This window comes from Octopus bimaculoides, chromosome 3, assembly GCF_001194135.2.
Source record: "Octopus bimaculoides isolate UCB-OBI-ISO-001 chromosome 3, ASM119413v2, whole genome shotgun sequence".
NCBI lineage: Eukaryota > Metazoa > Mollusca > Cephalopoda > Octopoda > Octopodidae > Octopus > Octopus bimaculoides.
This window is the reverse complement of record NC_068983.1, coordinates 11,192,755-11,214,292: the sequence shown is the minus strand read 5'-3', so window position 1 is coordinate 11,214,292 and position 21,538 is coordinate 11,192,755. Positions and strand designations below refer to the sequence as shown.

The window sequence follows — 21,538 nt, the reverse complement described above, 5'->3', positions numbered from 1 at the left end:
TAGGATCGCGGTTTCGATTCCCAGACCGGGCGTTGTGAGTGTTTATTGAGCGAAAACACCTAAAGCTCCAGGTGGCTCCGGCAGTGGATGGTGGTGAACCCTGCTGTACTCTTTCACCACAACTTTCTCTCACTCTCACTTTCTGTTTCTGTTGTGCCTGTAATTCAAAGGGTCAGCCTTGTCACACTGTGTCACGCTGAATATCCCCGAGAACTACGTTAAGGGTACACGTGTCTGTGGAGTGCTCAGCCACTTGCACGTTAATTTCACGAGCAGGCTGTTCCGTTGATCGGATCAACTGAAACCCTCAACGTCGTAAGCGACGGGAGTGCCAACAACAACAACAACACTTGTTCCATTCTACTGCCACTTTATAAGCTCGCTAAATTCATTCCCCAGTTCTTTTCTCCTATGCGAAAACATTACTGAGAATAACAGAACAGATTAGAAAAGATAAAATCTAATCTAAAACAATGAAAATTACTTCTGAATATATTTCACAGTAATACAGGTTAACTATCAAAGGTTAACAAATAAAAAAAAAAAAAGAGAAAGACTTCATTATGAATGTATCAGGTAAAGTATCTAAGAATAATATTAGGCAGGGAAAAGGCAAAATAATAACTAGAATAGAAAACATTCCACCCAAATATTCTATGAATATTTGGATCTACTTTTTTTTCCTGTTGCTCAAGTATTTCTATTTTGCTTAGTGTGTGTGTGTGTGTGTGTGTGTGTGTAATAATTGATATTTGTGTGAATGTATATATGAATAAAAATGCTATGTAAATTCTAATATTCATATCTAAAAATTTGTATGTATACGTAAGCCATATTTATGGGAAAACCATATCAATTAACATTTTATATTTATATCATCATCATCATCATTTAATGTCTGCATTTCCATGCTGGTATAGGTTAGACGGTTTGACTGGAACTGGTAAGCCGGAGGGCTGCATCAGGTTCCAGGCTGATTCTACAGCTGGATGGTCTTCCTAATGCCAATCACTCCAAGAGTGTTATGGGTGCTTCTTACGTGCCACTGGCACGGATGCCAATTACATTTACCAGCAACAGCTGGCTACTTGTTATTCAGCAGACTGGGAGATTATTACTCCACTTAGGAATGAGAACCCAAGTTCGAAATTTCCCCAAGACACCTGATGAAGGCTGGAGAGTATATCAGCCGAAACGCTGTGTTAACAACAAACAAGATGAGTACAAATATCCGTCAAATGTAAATAATGTACATAATTCCTTATCTCTTAAATATAGAACTGTATTATCATTGCTTTTGCTCATCTGGTATGAATGAAGACATGTAAAAATCAATATTCACATATTGGCCGACTTAATTTATCACGCAGTTTTAAAACCACCATATGTTGCAAGAATATAGGTCAGGCTTCCAGTTTGAGGATACTTTCCTCATTTTCATCTAAGAGCTTCAGAGACCTTGTAATAGGTCATAGCCTTCCATCCTGACTCAAAGATTAAGAAAAAAAAACAAAGAAATGTCTATATGAGAAGGGCTTCTATACAGTTTTTAATCTACCAATTCTATTCACAAAGTATTGGTCAGTCTGAGAAGACATTTGTTCGTGATGCCAGTCTGTGGGATCATATCCAAAATTATGGGTGATTGTGAAGCAAACTTCATAAACACGCAGACACACTACATATCATGAAACCTTAATAAGTGCAAAGCACAAAACTCACAATCTTTGGATTGCTTAAGCACCCAGCAAACACTGTAAAGTGGTTGGCATTAGGAAAGGCATTCAGCCATAGAAACCAAGCCAAACCAGACTGGAAACTGTGCAGCTCTCTGCCTTGCCAGCTCCAGTCAAACTGTCCAACCCATGTCAGCATGGAAAACAGATGTTAAAGTATGATGAGGAGGATGATGGTGATGAGGAGGATGATGGTGATGAGGATGAGGATGATGATGAGGATGATGAAGAGGTGGAGGGTCATAGTCATTATTATTAAATGTCTCTTTTTCCATCCTGGCATGGGTTAAACAGTTTGACAAGAATAGACAAGCCAGAAGGTACCATCAGGTTCCGTGCCTACTCTGCCATGGTTTCTTATTTCTTTATTACCCACAAGAGGCTACACACAGAGGGGACAAACAAGGACAGACAAAGGGATTAAGTTGATTACATTGAACCCAGTGCATAACTGGTACTTTATTTATTGAACCCGAAAGGATGAAAGGCTAAGTCGACCTCGGCCAAATTTGAACTCAGAATGTAACGGCTGAGGAAATACCGCTAAGCATTTCGCCCAGCGTGCTAACGTTTCTGCTACTCTGCCATGGTTTCTGCAGTTGGATATTCTTCCTAACATCAACCACTTATCAGAGTGTACTGAGTGCTTTTTTTACATAGCAACAGCACCAATGAGGTTGCCAAGTACATGCACAAGAAGACCCCCGCCGCCTCAACTGAACAGGATATAGACCAGAGAAAGAAACTGATCGAGGCAGAGGAGAAGGTGATTTGAAGAAGTAAACACATGCCTTCACTACATGGAAAGTGAGAGAAGAAAGAGATGTGTGGACACACATACACACACACTGAGTTCTATTCCTTCTGTTTGTTCCAAAAGACATGCATATATATATATATATATATATATATATATATATATATATATATATATGCACACACACACACATATATATATATATATACATACACACACAGCAAGAGAGAGAGAGGAGCAACAGACTGTACAATAAAAAGTTGACAGTGATTACAAAGTCATGGTTTATTATGACAACAGTTAGCAAGCTGACACTTGAAGGTCACTGTCAACCTTTTCCTTCCAAAGATAAGTGTATGTTCTACTAAAAAATACTGAGTCATTCGTTCAAATTAATATTAAATTATATTTATGTATAACTTGACATGAAAACAATGTGTGTCTGTATGTGTGTGTGTGTGTGTGTATATATATATATATATATACACACATAATACATGTGGAGTGAAACGCAGACATTAATATATATATATATTTATTTATCTGCCCTTTTAAAGGTTTCTATGGTGTATGCCCCCCCCCCCCAGCTGGACGGGATGCCAGTCCATCGCAACTTTACTCAAGAAACAGGAAGAAAGAGTGAGAGAAAGTTGGGGTGAAAGAGTATAACAGGGGTCACCACCACCCCCTGCCGGAGCCTTGTGGTGTTTTAGGTGTTTTCGCTCAATAAACACTCACAACACCTGGTCTGGGAATCGAAACTGCTATCCTCCGACTGCGAGTCAGCTACCCTAACCACTGGGCCATTGTGCCTCCACACACACATATATATATATATATATATATACATACAATGCATATGTATTGTGGTTTGTGTGTGTAAAGAAAGAGCTCAAAACATTCTTATGATTAAGTGTGTCAGTCAAATTCATTATGTGTGTGTGTGTGTGTGTGTGTGTGTGTGATGGTAGCTACATAATTAAATCTAATTTTAGAATCCCAATAATTAAATCCATGATGTCAATAGTTTCTTACCAACATACACACATACACACATATAGGGAAGTAAAAACAAGCAAAACCGTTGGAATGATATAGTATTAACTAAAGATCATATAGTTATGTCTTTTACAACACATCATCTTTGTTTTAGTTCTTTTTGTTTTTTTATTTCAGATCTGGTTGAAATATTAATACACAATGAATAGTGAAGTCAGTAAAAAAACTTTTTACCCTTTAATCTACAATAAATAGAAACTGTTAGGAATACATGACAATAATTCCTGGAGAGAAGTCAAAGAAATGGAATTAAGAATATGAACGAAAAAATAGTGTTACTTACATCAAATCCATCTCGCAGACTTGTTCCACCTTGTAATAATGACTGTAAATAAAACAGAAAGTCTGTATTAACCAAATGCTGGAAACTGCTGATGCCACCACCACAATGAACATTGCAACATCCCATTCTTCTAACTATTACGAATTGGGTGAGTCTGCAGTACACCATACTTTTGTCTCATTCCTGCATATATCATCTACAAGACCCAACACCCCAAGATCTATCATTACTTTCCCATGTCTTCCTCAGTTTAAAAGCTCAACAACAGATACTTCAACAGGGCAGCATATAACACTCTTTTCATCCATCATTCATTTACATTATAAGTTTGTATCAATGTAGTTCACTCTCCTGCACACATCAAAACCAATGCCATTAAAGACCAGCCATTCTTCCAAATCCCTTGGGTACTTAATACAATATCCTTCATAGGTTACAACAATAAACTGAACCTCTCTATGGCATGTATTTGCAATCAAGTAAACTTGGGAGGGAGTATCTTTGGTACAGGGGATAACATATTATAGGTCAGGTGACAAGAACAAACTATGTTTTAACCAAAGGACTAGTACCCTCTGAATTCACATAGTTACAATTCACAATAAAATATACTAAAAGCATAGGAAAAAAACCTCTCTGGTATCAAATTGTGGGATCAGGTGATGAAAGTCAAGGAGAGGGTCATAGCCCAACTAGTTAGAGAGAGAGTTAGTTTAGATGAGACACAGTTTGGCTTTGTGCCAGGGAGAAGCGCCACTGATGCTATATTTCTGGTAAGACAGCTGCAGGAGAAATACCTAGCCAAAGATAAACCTCTGTATTTGGCTTTTGTTGACATAGAAAAAGCCTTTGACCTGGTTCCCCGATCCCTTATCTGGTGGTCAATGTGGAAACTAGGGATAGACAAGTGGTTGGTGAGAGCTGTACAAGCCATGTACAGGGATGCTGTCAGTAAAGTGAGAGTTGGCAACGAGTATAGTGAAGGATTCAGGGTACAAGTAGGGGTTCACTAAGGATCAGTCCTCAGCCCCCTCTTGTTCATCATAGTCCTCCAGGCAATAACAGGAATTCAAGATGGGCTGCCCTTGGGAGCTCCTCTATGCTGATAACCTTGTTCTTATAGCTGAATCACTACAAGAACTAGAGAAGAAGTTTCAGGTGTGGAAGCAAGGTCTAGAGCCCATAGTTGTGACCAATGCCTGTGTCCGGTCAATGGCACCTGTGCTGGTAGCATTTCAAAAACACTCAACACATTCGGAGTGGTTAACGTTAGGAAGGGCATCCAGCTGTAGACCTTGCCAAATCAGATCGGAACCTGGTGCAACAACCCCGGCTTACCTGTTTTCAGTCAAACTGTCCAACCCATGCCAGCATGAAAATCAGATGTTAAATGATGATGATGATGATGGTTATTTACAGAAAAATCAAACAGTAGTAACATAAAGCAAAACTATTGTATCTAAGATCAACAATGAAATTATTTTTGTTAAATGTTTAAAGAACTACAAACGAAATAAGAGTTTAGCAAAACCATCTTACCACAATTTTTGCCATAGGTAAATCCCCAATTAACTGCACATTTGTATCAAAATACAATGATAAATTGTTCAGTTCCATTAGTTTGAACATCATTTCATTGACATTCCTGTACACAAAACATGGTACCTACAAAATGAAAATAAAACATTTTCAGTACAAATCCAAACAGTTTATGACAATGAATCGAGTATGGCTTTAAGATTTCACAAATCAGAAAACAGGTTCAATCTGAAATTGGCAGATAAGATGTCAATCGGTTTAACTAGCTCTTGTTGGTAAGTGAAGTACAGAATCAAAATGAATACCTTAACCATGATATCTAGCCTTGGATGCATCAATGAATTAAACTAAAATTAACAGTCTCTATATATAATATCCATGCATAATGGGACTGGCCTCCTTCTCCCTCCTTCTAAACACTCACACACACATATTTTGCTCACTCAGTTGAGAGGTCTTGTTTAGAGAGTTCTTGGTGATCTCACAAGTGTTAGTGCCACACATACACACACACACACAAAGTACCCAGTACACTCTGCAAAGAGGTTGGCATTATGAGGGGTACCTAGCTGTAAAACCCACACTGAAGCAGACTTTGGAGCCTGATGTAGTCCTTGTTGATTCCTGTTGAACTATTCACCTATGCCAGTATGGAAAAAGGGACATTAAATGATGACGATGATGAGATATATATATCATCATCATCGTTTAACTTCCACTTTCCATGCTAGCATGGGTTGGACGATTTGACTGAGGACTGGTGAAACCAGATGGCTACACCAGGCTCCAATCTGATTTGGCAGAGCTTCTACAGCTGAATGCCCTTCCTAACGCCAACCACTCCGAGAGTGTAGTGGGTGCTTTTACGTACCACCGGCACAAAGGCCAGTCAGGCAGTACTGGCAACGGCCACGCTCGAAATAGTGTATTTTATGTTCCACCTGCACAGGAGCCAGTCCAGCGGCACTGGCAACGACCTCGCTCGAATGTCTTTTCACGTGCCACCGGCACAAGTGCCAGGAAGGCGACGCTGGTAATGATCACGCTCAAATGGTGCTATTTACGTGCCACTGGCACGGAAGCCAGACTGCTCTGGAAACGATCACGCACAGGTGCCATATCATTAATAGAACTAGAGGTAAAAACAACAATGTTTTTCTTAATTGTACAAGAACACAAATTATAAGTGAGGTATAACTGATTGAATTAAGTACAGATAAAAGTCAGACGTGTTGGGCGGATCAGCAGCACATTATATTACCAGTTAACTTCATCTTGCATCTTTTCTTCAGTAAATCCCAGAGGGGTCTGAGATCTGACCCCACTCTTTCTCACATTTTCATTGGCCTTCCACTTCTTTGGGGACCCTCCCAGCAAGATCACATGACACTTTTTCATCCAATATTCAGTATGCCCAGTTCATGTGTGCTCATGTGAAGGATTTCCCAACTGTTTTGATGGTGAACATTCAATTGTTTAATCAAATGAATTACCTACTTATTGCATTAATGTCCAAGCGACTGAGTATTCCATAGATACAAGTACCTTTAGCATCTTTTTCAGACCAATTCAGCATGACAAGGTTGGATTTTGACTCACAGGTACAATCAATCCAATGAGCTTGCACACAAGTTTCTGTCTGCCCAGTTTCACTTACCAGGCATGGGTTGACACACAACAATGCTAAAAGACACTTGCCCAAGATGGCCCTCTGTGGATTGAACCCATGACCATTATGATTGCAAAGTGAACTTATGAACCATTTAGCCATGCCCACATCCTGTGTTCAAACAGCACATAAATGAAAATAAAAGCAGAGATATGGCAGGGACTTAGTTGTGAATGAAGGGTGACTAAGATGATTGTCTTAGAAAGTTGTACAGAATGACATCATTAGTCACATTAAGTTGTATGGATTATAACAGCTTTCTCAATCTTCCTTGTTTACAAATGCCAGTTTAGCAACATTCATCTATAACAGAACGTATTTGAGGGTGGTCAACCACTAACTATGCTTACTGAATACTGATATTTGAAGATTTGAGATTTCCCAGATCACAGCTATCTGTCCACTTAGCTCTTATAGTTTTTGGCTGAGTTGGTAAGGCACAGAGCCACTTACTCAATACTTCTATGTTTCACAATCAATAAGCATTACATCACCACAACCATTCAGGTTTTCTTTCTTAAAGATTTATCAACGACGGCACAGGAGTGGCTGTGTGGTAAGTAGCTTGCTTACCAACCACATGGTTCCGGGTTCAGTCCCACTGCGTGGCACCTTGGGCAAGTGTCTTCTACTATAGCCTCGGGCCGACCAAAGCCTTGTGAGTGGATTTGGTAGACGGAAACTGAAAGAAGCCTGTCGTATATATGTATATGTATATATGTGTGCGTGTTTGTGTCTGTCCACCCAACATCGCTTGACAACCGATTTGGTGTGTTTACATCCCCATAACTTAGCGGTTCGGCAAAAGAGACTGATAAAATAAGTACTAGGCTTACAAAGAATAAGTCCTGGGGGCGATTTCTTCAACTAAAGGCGGTGCTCCAGCATGGCCGCAGTCAAATGACTAAAACAAGTAAAAGAGTAAAAGAGAGATGCAAACATAGTGAAATGGATGTAAAGCAGAAACAAAATTTTGTTATTGCTATTGTTGTTTCTATTGCAAAGAATAAACAGCAAACAACCATTTCATTTTCTATTATAGTCACATACGTTTGCTACTCTTATTATCCCTTTAACACTTTCATTACCAAACCGGCTGAAACCGCCTCTGGCTCTGTAGTACAAATATTTTGTTTTCATAAGTTTTGAATTAAAATCTTCCACCAAACCTTAGTCACAATTTATGTTCCTAACACTAGCTTAATGATAACTGAGTTATTTTACTAAATTCTCTGTTATATTTAAAATAATTGAAAGAAACACAGAGCATCTCAACAGAAATATGGTAACAAAGGGGTTAATGAGAAGCAAAATGCAGAACCAAAATCTCTATTAAAAGGAACAATTCACATTAATTCGCAAGTGCTCTCAGTTTTGAATTCTATTGCAACTTATACAATGAAAATGGTATAATACATAGATTGAATACACAGGGGAAAACATCCTACAATAACTGTCATTAAGCTACTTAATACAAGAAATCATCTAACTCTCTAAGATTTAATCAATGATGTATCTTTGAAGGAGAAATTACTTTAAAGAAACTACACACAAGAACATGTGAAGGAAATGTATGAGAAGAACTAAGTTATAAGAATAAATAAATGCTTGTAAAATGATGGCAGATAATAACTGAGATACAATAGGTTGAGTAAAATTTCTCAACATAAGAAAGCTAAAACGGAAAGGATTTGGCAATGGTTTGAGAGAGGATTACACAAATATACTAACTAATGCAAACAATTGAAACACAAAGGTGATTTACAAACATAACCCTCTGCCGTCTAACTGTTGTTGTTGGCAGTGCACTCCGTCGCTTACGACGACGAGGGTTCCAGTTGATCCGATCAACGGAACAGCCTACTCATGAGATTAAAGTGCAAGTGGCTGAGCACTCCACAGACACGTGTACCCTTAATGTAGTTCTCAGGGATATTCGTCCAACCCATGCTAGCATGGAAAGCGGACGTTAAACGATGATGATGATGATGATTCAGCGTGACACAGTGGCTGACCCCATTGAATTACAGGCACAACAGAAACAGGAAGTAAGAGTGAGAGAAAGTTGTGGTGGAAGAGTACAGAAGGGTTCGCCACCATCCCCTGCCGGAGCCTCGTGGAGCTTTTAGGTGTTTTCGTTCAATAAACACTCACAACGCCCGGTCTGGGAATCGAAACCGCGATCCTATGACCGCGAGTTCGCCGCCCTAACCACTGGGCCATTGCGCCTCCACCATCTAACTGTATGAAATTGCTAAAGCCAACCATCTAAATCAGTTATATAATGCTCAACCACAGTCATGGCTGTGTGGTTAAGAAGCTTGCTTTGCAACTATGTGGTCTAAGGTTCAGTCCCACTGTGCAGTACTCTGAGCAAGTGTCTTTTATTATAGCTCCAGGCCAACCAATGCCTTGTGAGTGAATTTGGGAGACAGAAACTCTGTGGAAGGAAGCCTGTCATGTGATGTGTTTTCATGCCACCACCACTCAACAACCGGTTTTTTTATGACCCTATGACTTAGCGATTTGGCAAAAGAAATCGAGAAAAAAAAAAGTACCAGACTTAAAAATAAGTACTGACATCAATTTCTTTGAATACTCTTCAAGGAAATGCCCCAGCACAGCCACAGTCCAATGACTGAAACAAGTAAAAGATAAAAGATACTATAAAAAAAACAAAACTCTTAATTTTGTGTTCTTCATTAATCCACTCAGCAGAGTGGTTGGTGTTAGGAAGGTGATCCAGCTGTAAAACTCCTGCCAAAACAGACACAGAAGTCTGGTGCAGGTTCCGGTCAAACTGTCCAACCCATGCCAGCATGGAAGGAGGACATTAAATGATGGTAATGACAATCAAGTTGCCATATTAAGAAAGAGTTCTTTTTTTTTTTAAACAGTCTCATACAAAATAAAGCTGGTATTTCTAAGTGTAAAGTAAATAGGAATGGAAATGATATTTTTTTTCCGAATGCTCGCAATTATATTTCAAACTCTCTTATCTGATGTGTGATGGATTCAAGTTTAAACAAGTCTGAATTATTTCAAGAAATATAGATTGTAACCTTGTAAATGAATAGCCCTTGTATATGGCTTAGCAATAGGAGAGAAGACAAATATAAAAATAGGAAGCATTTTCTTAATGATGAATAAAACTCAATCAATCAATGGCCATCAACAGAATAGAATAGAAACTTGCAATCCCAGACTAAGAGATAATAACAAATGGAAGAGATTAACTCGGTAAATATTTAGTTTGAATTAATGATTTCAAATTTTGGCACAAGACCAGCAATTTCAGGGGAAGCGGTTAGTCGATACAGTTGACCCCAGTGCACAGCTGGTACTTATTTTATTGACCCCCCCAAAAGGATGAAAGGCAAAGTTAACTCAGCGACATTCGAACTCAGATTGTAAAGAGCCAAATGAAACATTGCTGAGCATTTTGTCCAATGTGTTAATGATTCTGCCAGCTTGATGCTTTGTTGCTGAGCACCAGGTCATTCTGGAATGAGCAAACCTATGGCTATAACTATCTTGTCTTTACAGCTGTATATAATATTGGTTTCAAATTTTGGCACAAGGCCAGCAATTTCAGTGGAGTGGGTAAGTCGATTACAACAACCCCAACATTCAATTGATACAAATTTTATTGATCCTGAAAGGATGAAAGGCAAAGTTGACCCAGGGGGAATTTGAACTCAGAACATGAAGATGGTCAAAATGCCTCTAAGCATTTTTTTTTTGCCAGGAATGCTAATGATTCTGCCAGTTCACTACCATATTGCTGTACCTAATATTACATTAGGTGTGGTTAAGAGGACTGCTTTGCAACCATGTGATCGTAGGTTCAATCATCCTGTATGAAACTGTGGATAAGCACTTTTCTGATAGTTTCAGTTGACCAATCCCTTGTAAGTGGAATTTACAAGGCAGAAACTGTGTGTGAAAGCCTGTCAGATATGACAGAGTTTCATTATTCCGGTAAGATAGATGGAGCTTCTGAGAAAGGTAATGGCCAACTGACTTCTAATGTGTCGAGGAAGTTTTGCGGATGATTCACATGGCCACCAGGAGTCAAAATATAACTTGATGGTACTTTTTAGGATTATGTTATTTAATGTATCTATCCCCTTTTTTTTTAAGACAGGAGGGTACACTTTGAGGAAAATTTGGCTGGGATTTCAAGCAGGCTGACTGACCACATAGTGGCTCCCTCATTGGCGGATTTAGTTGAGGTGAAAACATAATGAAAAAGAGAGACCAAGATATAAAGAAGAATTAGATAAAATGGAGAGGTGGTGAAGAGAAGTGGCTGGGAAACTGTGAATAAGATAAGAAGAGTAGGGACTGTTATAAGAGCAATGAAACGAAACAGGGGAAGAGCTCAGTAGAGGGATAGTGTCAGTGAATAAAAGTTTGGCAGTTGCGAGAAGAAATCAATATAGACATTATATATTACTGACCCAATTTTCATCAGTGCTCTGTGCTATAAGACTGTCCAAATCAATTCCTACAGCAAAGGGATGAGAAGGATTCAGGTCACTGTCTTCATACCGTATGTGGACATCGTTGACATGGAGCTGAAATTGGAATATTATTTTTAACAAACATTTAATACCAGACAAAAATTAATAAACAATTCTGATTTTAATAATTACATGAAAACTTATAAAGCTATATAACATGTCTTATTTCCCTACTCTTTCCAAATACTTTTATATTCAACAATGACCAGTTACATTATTTACATTCGACGGATATTTGTCCTCATCTTGTTTGTTGTTAACACGTTTCGGCTGATATACCCACCAGCTTTCTTCAGGCGTCTTGGAGAAATTTCGAACCTGGGTTATCATTCCTAAGGTATTTTTCGATGTTATTATTATCCACGTGTAACCTTTTAAGCGCCTCCCCCTATTGGGAGTTTTATTTGTTATATCTTTCTCTGATTTTCTTTGTTTACACGAATGTTTTCTTTTCGGACAAAACCTTTTGTCACCTTCGTCCTGTCTTTGTCCTTACATGTTTTTAATTTATATTAGCTCTTGTGGCCAATAAAACCAGAATCAATTATTATTATTATTATTATTATTATGGCATAGTGGTTAAGAGCGCGGGCTACTAACCCCAAGATTCCGAGTTCAATTCCAAGCAGTGACCTGAACACTAATAATAATAATAATATCAAAAAATACCTTAGGAATGAGAACCCAGGTTCAAACTTACCCCAAAACACCTGAAGAAGGCTGGAGGGAATATCAGCCGAAACATTGTGTTAACAAACAAGATGAGGAGAAATATCCGTCAAATGTAAACAATGTACATAATTCCTCATCTCTTAATTATAGAACTGAATGACCAATTATTCATTAACATAGTTTTTTTTTTTTCTCCATCAAGAAACAGTAGTTGAGTTTAAGGTGCTGGATTATTGACTGCGGTGACTACATAAAGTTAAGTTTTAAAAAATCTCACTGCAATCATTAGGTTTAGACCCCTAGGCATCACATACAACACTCCCTGCCTCAATTTACTTGAATAACAGGTCCACTTCAAATATGAAATGGCGAGTGGCACCAGACAAATTGCTGTGTTTGATATAATCAACTAAAATCCTTGAAGGCTATGCCCCAGCATGGCCAAAATACAATGACCAAAGCCAGTGAAAGGTTAAAAGAATACAGGGGATCAATACTTTATTCTCATTCATTCCCAGAATTAAAATGAAAAGAATATCCTTTTTCTATGCTGCAAAAACATTTAAAGATACTTTTGTTGCATAAAAAGAGGACACATTTTAATGAGACATGGTGCAAAAAAAAAAAAAAAAAAAATTCATTCCCAAGTAATATATTTTATTTCTGATAAAAACAGTTTGAAGTATATTACTTATATTTGGCAACCAAATTCTTCAATTATTTAAAAATCTGTCTGACAGAATAACATGCCACAAACAACTGACATTTTGCTCCAATTACAAAATTAAATACCATTTAATGGCTCTCAGAAAGATTTAAATAAATAAAATAAGTGAAATGTGTCAGAATTCTTTGCTAATTCTAAACTAGCAGCATCATAACCAATTTGAGTTATCCATCATCATCATCATCATCATCATCGTTTAACGTCCGCTTTCCATGCTAGCATGGGTTGGACGATTTGACTGAGGACTGGTGAAACCGGATGGCAACACCAGGCTCCAGTCTGATTTGGCAGAGTTTCTACAGCTGGATGCCCTTCCTAACGCCAACCACTCAGAGAGTGTAGTGGGTGCTTTTACGTGTCACCCGCACGAAAACGGCCACGCTCGAAATGGTGTCTTTTATGTGCCACCCGCACAAGCCAGTCCAGGGGCACTGGCAACGATCTCGCTCGAAAATCCTACAGGAGCCAGTCAGGCGGTACTGGCAACGGCCACGCTCAAAATGGTGCATCTCATGTGCCACCCGCACAAGAACCAGTCCAGGGGCAAGATGTGGATATTGCTATTTAAAAACTATTTTAGGGAACAAACTGTTTTGAAGAAAGAGATGAATAGATTCACATCACTATATATATACTGTGCGTAGACGATTCTCAGCATACCAAACATTAAATAGAAATAATTCTTTTAAAATTTTGGCACAAAGCCAGTAAAATTAGCAGGAGGGAGTTCAGTTGATTACATCAATTCTGCTACTTGAATTGGTTCTTTATTTTATCAATCCTGAAAGGATAAACAGCAAAGGTGATCCTGACGGTATGTGGATTCAGAAAGTAAAGAATCAGAAGAAATGCAACTAAGCATTTCGCCACTGAGCATTTTGTCCGACATGCTCATGATTCTACCAGCTTAGTGCCTTATTATAATGAAATAAGGAAAGCCCTTTGTAATTGTTGCACTAGGATGACAAGTCCTGTTTTCTTTAAAGGAATGCAGGTAAACTATTTAGTTTGTTAACTGAAATTATAAAAGTTGGATGTGATGCACTTAATAACTATTTTGAGGTCAATCCGTTAATCTCAAGTAATTTATTATAAAATATACAGATAAGCAATTATATAAATTATTATTTTTGCTGCTGTTGTCACCATAGGCACCACCACCATCATCAATATCTCAGTTCAACAGCATTATCTGCTGCAGGAACACCAATCTCATTTCCTTACATCCCTTACTTCCACCAAATAATCATGTTTGACACCTTCTCTGCTAGTTTACTTAATGTCTATGTTTCAAATGATGCACGAGTGTGTCTTGAATCTTTAGTTCCTTTAAATATCTATTTTGAGAAGCAAAACTCATCTCTCGGTAGGTATAGAGTTTAATGGTGCAAATAGCCTACTGCATGGTGCAGAGATTTATCATCATTTGTTACTGGGAAGTGGTCAGTACAGCAACAATAAGACACATTTTTCAGGACATTTATACACTGTCATCGCAATAACATATTTTCCTTTGGTTTAACAATTTTCTCCCAAATAAGGCTCGAGGCCACTGTAATGTAAGAGACTACAAAGAAGTAAAAGATGTTGATTGATAGAAAGCTTAATGGTGGTGAGCTGGCAGAACCGTTAGCGCACCGGGCGAAATACTTTGCGAAATACTTAGCGGTATTTCGTCTGCCGTTACGTTCTGAGTTCAAATTCCGCCGAGGTCGACTTTGCCTTTCATCCTTTCAGAGTTGATAAATTAAATACCAGTTATGCATTGGGGTCGATGTAATCGACTTAATCCTTTATCTGTTTGTCTGTCCTTGTTTGTCCCCTTTGTGTGTAGCCCCTTGTGAGCAATAAAGAAATAAGAAAGCTTAAAGGACTGAAAATCACAGATCAGTGGAAAAGATGATGATGATGGTAGTGAATTCCAGAAAGCAGCAGTTCAAGAAAAAAAGCAATTAGAAAAAAATAGGTCTTATGACTAACAGGAAGATCAACAGAGAAATGATGTGCCTGGAAAGAGAAGTGGGTAACATGTGTAAAGGTCTTAGAGTACTAGACCAGAAAGTTCGTCAGAGCAATGACCATGAAAATACACATTAATTGCTAACACCAGTATTTCCCCGCCACCATGTCTTCTTTCTACTTCAACTTTTGTCAATGATTCTATCTTTATACGAAGTAGTTACTTATGTACATCACCACATCCATTTTCATAGAAATCAAAGTAATTATATTTGGAATTAGTCCAAAGCAGAGTTAAAACAGTATTTCACTAACATTGGCATTACCACCATCACCACCAGGACTACCAAAAGAACAACAAGTTGCAGAGATTAAGGCTGAAATAAGTAGCCAAGAAGATAAGCTGCTAAAACTCTTCGCACACATACACAGACCATTCTCCAGTCTCAGATGGCTTAGAGAGACTGTGAGCACTGCTTATCTTCAACCAAACAACAATAATAAACAAACTTGCAAAATGAATAATTTAATTACCATCACCTGGTTGTGTATAGCTTGTTCTTAGAATAGGCATGACACATCCCTATGCATTGCAAAAGGTGATTGAAAAAGCTAACAACAGGAAGGGCATCTGACTATAAAACACTACCTCAGGAAATCTATCCAACCTATGCTAGTGTAGGTGGAGGCACAATGGCCCAGTGGTTAGGGCAGTGGACTCGCAGTCATAGGACCGCGGTTTCGATTCCCAGACCGGGCGTTGTGAGTGTTTATTGAGCGAAAACACCTAAAGCTCCACGAGGCTGCGGCAGGGGATGGTGGTGAAGCCTGCTGTACTCTTTCACCACAACTTTCTCTCACTCTTACTTCCTGTTTCTGTTGTGCCTGTAATTCAAAGGGTCAGCCTTGTCACACTGTGTCACGCTGAATATTCCCGAGAACTACGTTAAGGGTACACGTGTCTGTGGAGTGCTCAGCCACTTGCACGTTAATTTCATGAGCAGGCTGTTCCGTTGATCAGATCAACTGGAACCCTTGGCATCGTAAGCGACGGAGTGCCAACAACAACAATGCTAGTGTAGAACAATTGTCTGTAAACAATAATGATAAGTATGATGATGACAATAATGACGATAAAAGAAGGATGAAAAACAACATGGAAGAACTTAAATGTAATGAAGGAAAAAGTGAACAAGTATAACAGTAAAAAGAGGATATTCTTAAATACCTGCAAGTTTTCAAGAATGTTGCTTGCCACAGATGTTAGAGTGACAAGCCAAGAACTTGAAGAAGCCTTTGCTTTCCCAGATTGCTACAAAAGACAAATAATTAAAAAATAAAACAACTGATTTACAAAGTATTTTAGAAAAAAAAAAGAGAATAAGCAACTATCAAATAATGATTTGTCACAAATAATATAAACTTCCCCCCCCCCACCCCAATGAAAGGCTAAATAGTTGTTTAAATTACTTCTAGAGGTGGTATTATTCGTTGATTCTAGAAGTAAAAGTTTGTTGCCAGCAAAATTTTGTATTAAAAACCTGAACTGGGAAGATGAAATTAAATAATTTTTTTTAAATACTGGAAAGTATTAAATCTGGTTCTCAACAGTATTGGTTTTGTACTGAACCAAAAGACATCAATTATTAACAGATTCTTAAAATGATTTTGTTTTTAATGACAAAAAATGTTAATTTACCTTTAACATATCATCAACAGTCTCAAGGGCAAGTTGTTTTGAACTTTGGTAGAGTTTTTTCCGTTCAATCTTATCACACTGCAAAAGTAAAAGAAAAGAATAAGGATAAATTAAGGTTCAAGATAGGCTGTTCCTTTATTCTTTTAGAGACATTTGGTTACAGCTATACTGGAAGACCACCTTTAAGGGTTTGAGTTGATTTATATCAAGCCAGCAATGTATATAGTGCTTATTTTAATGACCTCATAAGGCAGAAGGGTAAAGTCAACCTAAGCATAAAGAGAAATAACTAGAATAGGGACGAAATATCGCAAGATCTTTTTATACTTAGTACTAATTTTGCCATTGTACACTGACAGAAATGTACGCATGAGCATGTGAGTGTGTGCATGTATACATACTGTGCAGGTGGCATGTAAAATACACCATTTCGAGTGTGGCCGTTGCCAGTACCTCCTGACTGGCCTTCGTGCTGGTGGCACGTAAAAGCACCCACTACACTCTCAGAGTGGTTGGCGTTAGTAAGGGCATCCAGCTATAGAAACTCTGCCAGATCAGATTGGAGCCTGGTGCAGCCTTCTGGCTTGCCAGTCCTCAGTCAAATCGTTCAACCCATGCTAGCATGGAAAGCGGACGTTAAACAATGATGATCATGATATATATACACATATAAACACAGGGACATAGAAATTCCAGGTTAGTGTTTGGTGTATTGTAAGACCACTGGAAGAGAAAGTATGTCTCTAGGAGAAAGTACTACTGTGTCCACAGCTACACAAGGGATATAACTGAGTGGCAGTCTGACCTCAGCAGCCTTGAAAGGTAACCAAACTAGAAGAAGGACAACTCCTCTGGGCTTAAGCCATTACTACTTGTGAGTGCCTGCAAAGAGGTGAAGGCTAAGGAAGTGAAAACTTGACAGTAAACCAGGTTGGAAGATAACTCAAGTACCACCAACCCTATTCATCCCAAAGACAGCATGGAGTCACAATGAGTGGATTGCAGTGTGTGTGTGGCAAAGAATATTGGTTGTATCAGAGGTCTCTATTGACCCTCAGCCATAATGATGGGAATATTTATTCATTCACACACATACGACAGGCTTCAGTACAGTTAGTGTCTACCAAAATTTACAATTTTTGGTTGAACTGAGGCTGTGGGAAAAGGCACTTACCCAAAATGTTGCACAGTGAGATTGAAACTGGAACTGTAAGGCTACAAAGTGAACTTCTGACTCACAAAACTATGCCTGTACCCAATGTATTTTCAAAGATTGTAAAGGACATAATAATGGCTTTAGTACAAAATTGGTTTAGAATTTTGGCACAAGGCCAGCAATTTCAGAGGAGGAAGTAAGTCAATTACATCAACCCCAGTACTCAATTGGTGCTTATTTTATTGACCCCCCCACAAAAGGATGAAAGGCAAAGTTGAGCTTGGTGGAATTTGAACTCAGAATGTAAATACATATGAAATGCCACTAAGTGTTTTGCCTGGTGAGCTAACAATTCTGCCAGCTCGCAAAATCGTCAACAAATGCATGGCAGTAGGACTGGAATTATATCGCATCAAAAAGCAGCAGAGAACAAAATATTTTTATAAACTGATACTTACATCTGCATGTTTCATAGGTTCGACAATGATGTAGACACCTTCCATTGTGATGACCCATGGTTCACTGTGAATCCGTGTCACTGGGATTTTTAAGGTGATCTTACGTATCATCCCTGCAATGTAAAAAGCGATCACACAGAGAGTGACGTGAATGAATAAAATATGATCTGAGAACTGAATGTATTTAGCAATTAGGCAAGAATTAAATACTTCAACTGAAAACAGTTAATTAAAACTACCCATACACATGGGTTGTTAAAACAAAACAGCCAATACACATGAACTATCAAGACAAGGCTTATAAATGGGACTATATGGTAAAATGTCACATCCAACAACACTAAAAATGTTATAAAACTTACTGTCTCATCTATTTGGAACTAATAAAATTCACTAATTAGGGAAACTCAGCTAAGTAATAATCACAGCCAAACTATTAAATGATCACAAAAGAATAAATATCTTATGAGCTAAAAATTATCTAAGATCAAAACAGGCAATTCAGAATTGAATATGAGACAATTTAAAACAGAATGAAAATTAAATGCAAAAACAATACAATTTTAAAATCTCTAAGGGTTGGCAACAAGAAATGTATTCAGCTGTAAAAATCCTGCCTTATCTAAGCTAAATCAGTTTTTCATTCTAACAAAACATAAATACAATTGGCATTTAAATCAATGGAATCAAAAATAGCTGCTGATCAACCAGTAGATTCCAATTTTACAGACTACTACCTACAGACCTGACATGGAGGTGGATGAAGAAATGAAGCACCATTGTGTCTTTGTGAAAGCTAAATCCTGACAAGTCCTGTGGGTTCACTAAAAAACACTTGATCTCAGCCACCTGGAATATCGCTATGCTACTAATAATGATCACCTCATAATGTCAATTGTACTTCTGAGTAAGAGACAGTCTGACATGGAGAACACTCTCTATGCAGAAACAGAACTAGTCTCTGGAGTGAAGACAGCAGAGATATGATTTCATTTATAAATAGAAGATCTGAGACTGAAATTAAACTTTGGCACTGCAAGAAGCAAATCCTGAAACTAGATGCCAACTGCATATTACAAAAACTCTTTCTTGCTCTCTCTCTCTGAATTAGGACCAGATACTGTAATAGCTTAGAGTTCAAACATATCTTCAAGATCATCTTGTAAAATATAACGGATTTGCACAGATAGATGTCAACACTTGGACATTCTACTGTATGAGAGACCAGATGAACCAATATTATAGTCTCAGAAACGCAGTGGGTAATAGCATCAAACTCCCTTACTCAAATACCAAATGTAGGACAATGGCTTCAGCAAAATGGATACTGGTTCCTTAACAGGTCTATGATAACTCATAAGAACCAATAAAACAATAAAAGAGTAAATAAGTTTATGGATAAAAAAATAACACAGACCTTTCTTGAGCTGCAAAGGCAGCCCAAACTGGTTAAAGACATCTTTCTTCAAGATGAGATCATCAAGCTGAACAGCACCTAAAAAACAAAATGACATATATATGTTAGGAACCATTTTAAACAAATTTATAAAACAAGATTAAGAAAACAAGATTCTCTTTCTCTTTCTCTCTTTTTTTTTTCTGACATAGATAAAGAAAAAGATATTTTCAAAATATCGTGTCTGTGAGAATTGGGTACGAAATTTAGCATTTTCTATTAACTACTGAAGCAGATGTTATCAGCCGATGGTTAATAATACATGCCAGTGAAATCATGGACAGAGAATGCAAAAGATGTAGTGACCTGGATGAAACAGATTAAATATAGTTCACTGGATATGAACTTCAAAGAAAGGCTGATAGAAAATCAATCGAACAGTTCTTTACAGAAATATCAGAGCATCAGATGAAATGCCTTCATGTGAAGTTTCATCCCTTAATATTTTGAGTTCAAATTTCAATGAAGTCAGCTTAATTTTTCCATCCTTCCAGAATCAATAATACTACTAATATATTGAAACTAATTCGATGATGTACACATTATCATAGTAAAAAAAACCCCCAAAAAACACCTTTACATCTCAACAAATGATACCACTGATTTTATTTTCTGTTAGTAGTCTAGGAGAGATGATAAAACAATTGAATGATGAAAAAAAAAAAAGCATTCAGCTCCATACTTCAGTGGTCAGAAATCAAATACTTCTGTAACTGAAACTATCATTCAGCCATCTGGAGAAAGAGTTTCAATGAAATTCATACTAGTTGTTGCTTAACGCCAGATCAGTCCTGAACATGTAGATCTATAACAGAAAGTATACTAGCCTTGATCATACTGTTTTTTTTTTGTTTTTTTTTTCATTATTATAAACTGTGTATCAAGGCTTACATTGTTTAATGTGTTCTTCAGACAGTGTGTCCAGGGGCTATATCATCCATTTTTTTTTTAAGAGAGTAAAGGGAGATTTGGCAATTTTTAGTCGGTTGAAAGGCTAGGCATTGAGATAATGTGATCAACTTAAATGACTACTCTCCTTGTCTGCAACAACTGACCCTTCTGTAGTTGTCATCATTTACTGTCTACATTTCCATGCTCACATGAGTGAGATGGAATTAATTGAGACATCTTTTTTTTTGGCTGGATGCACTTCCTATCACCAACCTTCAACTGTTTCCTTTCTTAACAAGGTAATATTTCCCCATGGCTAGACATATTTTCACAGAAGAATGGATACGAATAACACTGCTTGTATGATAATAATGCTTGTTTACAGCCATCACATGATGTCAAGACAAGGACACACATACACACAGTTTCCGTCTATGAAACCCATTCACAAGGCTTTGGTTGACCTGGGGTTATAGCAGAAGATACTTTGTTAAACAGGAGAGACAAGAGCTTTTCTTTCTGCATAGAACAGCGTTTAAGTTGAACAGTTACAGGGAGAGATGACAAAGTGCTCAGTAAGACCACCAAATAAAAGAGGAATTGTTGGCATTAGAAAGAAAGAAATCATCATCATCATTTAACGTCCGCTTTCCAGGCTAGCATGGGTTGGACGATTTGACTGAGGACTGGCAAACCAAATGGCTGCACCAGACTCCAATCTGATCTGGCAGAGTTTCTACAGCTGGATGCCCTTCCTAACGCCAACCACTCCGAGAGTGTAGTGGGTGCTTTTTATGTGCCACCAGCACGAGGGCCAGTCTGGCGGTACTGGCAATGACCACGCTCAAATGGTGTTTTTTTACGTGCCACCTGCACAGGAGTCAGTCCGATGTTTTGTTCACATGCCCCCGGCACAAATCAGTAAGGCGAAGCTGGAAACGACCGCGCCCA

At 38.0% G+C, this 21,538-nt stretch overlaps 1 protein-coding gene across 1 annotated transcript in view; it reads right to left on the bottom strand.

The window, feature by feature from the left end:
* The window catches only part of LOC106877485 (intermembrane lipid transfer protein VPS13D), a 177,964-nt gene that overhangs the window by 110,774 nt on the left and 45,652 nt on the right, over positions 1-21,538 (bottom strand). Inside the window, exons 3-9 of the mRNA XM_052966707.1 lie at positions 19,658-19,735; positions 18,241-18,353; positions 16,627-16,704; positions 16,156-16,239; positions 11,507-11,623; positions 5,375-5,500; positions 3,836-3,877 (exon numbers count right to left, since the gene is read on the bottom strand). Coding sequence (XP_052822667.1) covers positions 3,836-3,877; positions 5,375-5,500; positions 11,507-11,623; positions 16,156-16,239; positions 16,627-16,704; positions 18,241-18,353; positions 19,658-19,735 — 638 coding nt within the window. The remainder of the gene's footprint in view (positions 1-3,835; positions 3,878-5,374; positions 5,501-11,506; positions 11,624-16,155; positions 16,240-16,626; positions 16,705-18,240; positions 18,354-19,657; positions 19,736-21,538) is intronic.